We start from the raw sequence: 6,405 nt of genomic DNA, 5'->3' as shown, positions 1-6,405 counted from the left end.
AATGACTCAGTATATTCCTTCCATCTTCTTTTAATATTTCCTGAATCATTTAATATTCTGACAGATAGGCAATTCAAATCTTCCATTTGCTTCTTAAAAGAAAGATGGGCAATCTCTTCCTACAGGATTTACAGCCTCTGAAAACCCACTGGAGGATCAGCTATAAGTCAGTTTTGATTACATGGCACAAAGTTTTTAGCTCACAAAGTAGCATTGCTAGGATGCAAACACAGTGCTTTTGACTCTCAAGTCTGTATACTTACCACTTAGTTATATTTCCAATATGATACATTATCATGAATTTTTATAGCTATATAATTGTTAAGATTATAAACGGCATTATCTAGATGACATGACTTTAGTAATGCTAAATCTTAATTGATTTAAAGATGCTTGTTAACAAATTCAATTATTTAGCTACATTGAGAGATAGCACTATTTTACCTTTCATAGTATTCTGATCCTTCTTCTAAGCCAGGAAGAATACCAGTTAGCAATCCTTGTAGACCAGGCTTCAGTGTTTTACCCAAAGGAAGGTAATATATCTCATACAAACTGAGCAATGTTGGTTTCACAGACATGGCAGCATTTGCAAGAAGAGGAAATAATCCAGAACTGTTCAAAAATAAAAAGGGGGAGGGATAAATATAACTACAAATTATCTCATAAGGGTTCACTTTTTGTCATCAAGCCAGAACTGACACAGCTGATAGGTCATCGGGTCTATAAAAAGCATGGAAGGTTATTGCCCACCTTTCTCCCTTAAAGTCACTGGTGACTTTGAACTAACAGAGAAGAGTGAACTCTAGGTTAGCAGCAATTCTCAACAGACTATACTACCTGAGATTTCTAACTAATATATAACTCCATGCACATCTCAATTTTTTAATATTAACTAGTTAGCTATATAGAATTTTGAAATTACATCCTCTAAATTGCTAACTTACAAATCTATTAAAACTCTGCTCTTGCCCCCGTTGACAGGAATGCTAATGAAGAAAAAGAGGAACAGGAGGCTGCAATGAGGTAGACAAAGAAGAGGAAGAAGGTAGGGAAGAAGAGGAGGAAAACGAAGAAGGTGATGGCAAGGAAGAGATGGTGATGAAGATAAGGAGGCTGAGGCAGCTACAGGCAAACGGGCAGCTGAAGATGAGGAGGATGACGATGTTAACACCAAGAAGCAGAAGACCAATAAGAATGACTAGAAAGCAAAAAAAAAAAAAGTTAAATCTAAGACAAGAGAAAAAAAATTAAAGACCATCATGATCTATTCACCCTCCACTTCCCGTCTCTCAGAATCTAAATGTTGTCACCTTCGAGAGACCTGCTCGCCCACTTGGGGCAGTGCAACCAGCAGATCACAAGCGCTCACCATCACCCAACCAAAATCACAACATGAATTTGCAACAAGGGGAGGCAGAAAAAAAAGAAAAACTTCCAAGGCCCTGCATTTTTTCTTAAAAGTACTTTAAAAATGAATAGTTGGTATTTTTTTACTTACATTTTATATTTTTGTACATATTGTTAGGAGTTAGCCACTTTTAATGATCTCAGAATGACCAAACCAGCTTTCAGAGAGTTCTGTGTCCTAATTCTGACTTTATTTGTGGTATAACCATGTTCATTATAATCTCAAAGGAGAAAAAAAATCCTTGTTTAAAAAAAAAAAAGCAGCCCCTTCTCCATTTGTGGAAGGGGAAAGTAATAATGCCTCTGTGAGTTACAATTAGACCACATGGTGGAGAGGAAGAGAGCAATAACGGCGGAGCTAGAGCCAGAAGTGGTGTCCTTGGCCTTGGTCTCCAGTATGGCACAAGGACCAGACCTCAGAAAAGTTTTGGTGGTGGATGGAGTGCTGCCTGGCCCATGAGGACTGCCACTCAGCACCCGCAGAGAGCCGCCAGGCCCCAGGAGAGCTGTTGGGTAGCTGGGGAGAGCTCCCTGGTGGCCACTTTCCTCCATCTCCTTCTTCAGTGCATCTGTAATTAACACCTCCAAAGTCCTTTTCTTTGTAACTCACAAGTTCTAAGTTTGCTCCCATTCTTATAGATAACCTGAACAATGAGTCTTGCTCCAGACCTGAACTCTGAGCCCATTTCCAGGGACAAAAGGGAAATATAACTGCCAGCTAAGGAAGTGCAGGTGGATGGAGCCTCAAAGTTCAGCCAGCCATCCACACTGGACTCATCCAAGCAAACACTTTGCAGTCCAGAGAGCAGAAAACGTCTGGAAAATATCTTCTAACAAGAGGGCATGCAGCTTCAACTCAAGACCACCAGTAAAGTGTTAGAGTGGGCTCCCCCTCCCCTTCATCTCAATGCATGAAGCAGCCATAGAGTCTGTGCCCCATTCGCAAATGAGAAACCCACAAATGAAAAAGACAATTATTTGTAAAAAATAAAATAAAAATTAATCACCACTGGACTATACTCACCATTACCCTGTCTTTTCTGGTCCCCACTGGATCTTTCCCATTTCCTTCACCCACTCCCTCCACCCACCAAACTGTGCAACCCTGTGATTCCATCCCCACTCATCCTCACTCTTCTGATCCCAACCCTTACACCCTTGCATTCCCATAAGTGTTTTTTACAATTAAAAAAAAAGGGCAAAAACAATGACAAAGAAAATACAATCTTATTCTGAGCATTCCACTAACATTTTTGTGTAGGTACTTAGCTGTACTATAAATAGATGGTTTGAAAAGGTTTATTTTCCTTCTTTTTTTTCCTTATGAATTTGCTGGTTAGGGTTTTTTTTTTCCTTGTTGGATGTATATGTGAAAGAATGCTGTCCAACCATAAACCGGAATTTTATTTTGCTCATTTGTTCTAACAAAAAACCAAAATATAAACAACTCTGGTCTCTCACTTTATCTTCATATTCATAAACCCAACTATTTTACCATATCCTCAAGTACTGATTATACAAAATTTTATCATTTGATCTCTAGTTTCATTTCTGTCACCATGTCCATATTTCCAAACTATCAGAGTCTTTCTTTGTTTCCAACTTTTGCATTCCAGTCACCAAATACTGTAAAAGTATCTTGGTTGCATGTTGTCAAAAGACAACGTAAAGAACTTCGGTTCTTCAAAGACACCATTAAGAGTGTGGGAAAGCAAATAACAAACTGGAGGGGGAAAAAATACATATGTCGTCATGGGGTGGTAGTTTTGCCAAGAAAAAGGGTTGGAGAAAATGGTTTTAAATTACAGAAATCCCCTATAACTTATTTAAAGTAGTGCTTACATAAAACTGACTACTTTTGTCAAAACTTAGAATATACAAATATTATCTGTGACTATAAATTATATCAATAATGTATTTAAAAGTTAAGTGTTTAGATAAATATATTAGGAAATGTGGGAAAAGACATTAAGAGATATGTCTAATATTTAAGACAAAATGTTAAATGGAGGAGACAGGAAGAGTAGAGTAAGAAGAACTAACATAACTCAAAGATCTAATTCACAGGGCTCTAACACAGTTCAAAACAAAGAAATTAATTCCATTAATTCCTTAGCACACTTTTAATTACTTAATAAATGTATTCATTAAAGGCAATCTGACATGTTAATGACCGAAATTTTTCCAGTACTGATGACATATATGAATTAAATGATTTTAAAATCCAAATCATAATCAGGATAAATTTTAAATTCTACCTGCAAATACATCATAATAAAACATAAATCCATACCAAATCCACCGCTGTCAAGATAATTCCAATCCATAGTAATCCTACAGAATAGAGAACTGTATTATAAGATTTCTAAGGTTTTAAATCCTTAAGAAAGCAAACTAAGTGGATAGATAACAAACATTACATTGGAACAGACGAAGGAATGAAATGTTTAAAAGAAATATCTGATTAGGCATTATATGTACTACAGCAGCTCAGAATACGACGTACATTGCAAAGAGAACTTGGTGGGGTGGGAGGTAATTGTGTAACAATGAATGAATACTTTAAAAAAGTGAAGTAGGGGAGGGGATAAAATATGCAACAATCATTGAATGAACGAAAATCTAACTTTCTGGTATCCTTTTGTTAAAATCGCAATTAAAATAAAATTTAAAAAAAAAAAAGCAGATTGTTGTTACATCTTCTCCTATAAATCTGCTGGTAGGTTTGAACTAATGACCTTTTGGTGAGCAGCAGAACTCTTAATCACTGGGCCACTAGGGCTCCTAGAGTAAAATCACAGAACATTAAAGGTATGGGGAAACTGGCAAAGCCTGCATTCAGGGACTGCAGAGATGTAAGTCAGATAACTAGGTGTGCTTGATTCAAATCATGTTCTTTTCCATTATATGTTATGTGGCTGGACAAAGGATAAAGATGACAGAAGAATTGATGCCTTTTTTTGTGGTGTTGGAGAAAAGTACTGAATATCTCATGGCATGACCAGAGACTAAATAGACATGTTTTGGAGTTAAGTGCAACCAGAATGCTTGGAGGCAAAGATGGTGAAGCTTTGCCTCTCATACTATGGACATGTTGTTAGTAGAGGCTCTTCCTTGAAGAGAGACATTATGCTTGGGAAGGCTGAGGGACAATAAAAGAGAGGATGACTCTCAGCCAGGTGGACTGACACAATGACTTCAGAAATGAGATCAAGTGTTTCAGAGATCGCTCAGATGGCTAGGTCAGGGCAGAGATCAGATTTGTTCACAAGGTTGCTATGAGTCATATTTGACTTGGCACCTAACAACAACAGCAAGTTAGTAAAGGACTATTTCAGGGAAATATTATGAAGGAGTTAATATTTTATCACAGATCTGTATCAGAGCACTGAAGAAAAAAGTACAGTAAAAACAGTAAGGAAAAACAATAGAGATCTGTGTGACTAATGTGAAACAAATTAGGGCAGGAGAGGAGTTGTAGGATTTAACATCACTGACATAGTCAAGGCTATGTTGACAAATGAAGCTGGAGAAGCCAACCTAAAGACTGAATTTTTCTTTTAAGAGGAAGAAGTCACTGAGGGATTTTTATTAAGAAATGACATATGTTTAATGCATTAAATATACTTCTTGGTCTGTGTCGACAGTGGAGTATATATGAGGAAATTATGTAAGGTGACCTTTAGGAGGCCAGTGAGAAAGCTCAGGCTGTAGACCACTGTTGTCAGTGGAAGTAGAGAAAAGATACACTTGTAGCATGTAAGGGCTAAAATTTTACTAAGCACTTTTTGTATGCTTTAAGAATAAGCATTTTTTGGAAAAAAAAAAAAAAAAAGAAGAAGAAGCATTTTACCAACTAAGGTACACCTGACCTTGGTCATCGCATTTTCAATAGCTAGTGAAGGACTTGATGTCTTTGGTCTGTGGTGCTGGAGAAGAGTATTAAACATCCCAGAGGTGGCCAAAAGAACAAACAGATATGTTTTGGGGAAAGTACAGCCTAAATGCTCTTCTGAGGCAAAGATGACAAAGCTTTGTTTCACATACTTTGGACATACTTTGCAGGAGAAGCTATTCATTGGACAGGGACATTAAAGAGAGAAAGACCCTCAATGAGATGGACAGAAGTAGTAACTTCAGCAAAGAGCTGAAGTATGGCAGAGATGATGAGGATGGTACAGCTAAACAGGATGCAGACCTGTTGTTCATTGGGTTGTACTTGACTCAACAGCACCCAGCAACCATAAGTGAAGGAGACAGAGAAAGAGTAAAAAGGAAGATGGTCAACAATGCTGAATGCTGCTGGAGTGATCAAGGTATCTTACTTTTTCACAGAGCAGTTCTCAAATAGCCTCAAGGATTTGGAATAAAAATTTTTCATGCAATATCTAAGAAAAAAATTTACACTGAAGACCATTCTAGTATTTTCTCAATTATGCATGTATAAAAAAATATTTAAAATTCACATAAAATTATAAGTTTTCAATTACTACAAAAAGTATAAAATACCTTTTTTTTTTACACATAAATAGATATTAAATTTATTCTTACCTATATAAAAAAAGATCTTTGGCAAGTCGCTTAGGTCCAATGATTTTAAAGATAATTTCATATGTTTCCAGGGCCTTCCGATGAACTCCCCCAGGTAATGCTGGATGCAGACATTGAGCAAGGCGCTTTCCTATTGTGAGCTTCCTAGGTACAACTTGGTACTTTGCATTATTTTGTAAAACCTGAGAAAAGACATTTTAATACAGGTCAACAAAGCAAAAATATTAGTTTCTAAAAACTTTTTCTCATGTATTAAAAAAATGTATCCTTGTAGGGCTTCCCCTCCCCCCAAGGTATGACGATAGATTTATTAGAAAGTCACATTCCAAAGGAAGGGATAGACTTCCTCCTCAAAAGGAACTATGAAGGAGCCCAGTAGAACTTTTCTACACTTTCAAAAATTATGCTCATCAAGCAACGTTTATGTGAGTCACTTCTAATAAT

The 6,405-nt window shown here is 36.8% G+C and overlaps 1 protein-coding gene across 1 annotated transcript in view; it reads right to left on the bottom strand.

Moving 5' to 3' along the window:
• Window positions 1-6,405, bottom strand: part of DOPEY1 (dopey family member 1) — a 161,728-nt gene that overhangs the window by 150,712 nt on the left and 4,611 nt on the right. Inside the window, exons 2-3 of the mRNA XM_006892160.1 lie at window positions 5,962-6,143; window positions 445-615 (exon numbers count right to left, since the gene is read on the bottom strand). Coding sequence (XP_006892222.1) covers window positions 445-615; window positions 5,962-6,143 — 353 coding nt within the window. The remainder of the gene's footprint in view (window positions 1-444; window positions 616-5,961; window positions 6,144-6,405) is intronic.

The sequence above is a fragment of the Elephantulus edwardii genome, unplaced genomic scaffold (genome assembly GCF_000299155.1).
Source record: "Elephantulus edwardii isolate Elephantulus edwardi_28Jun2011 unplaced genomic scaffold, EleEdw1.0 scaffold00111, whole genome shotgun sequence".
In the NCBI taxonomy this organism is placed as follows: Eukaryota; Metazoa; Chordata; class Mammalia; order Macroscelidea; family Macroscelididae; genus Elephantulus; species Elephantulus edwardii.
This window is presented reverse-complemented; position numbering and strand designations above follow the sequence as displayed.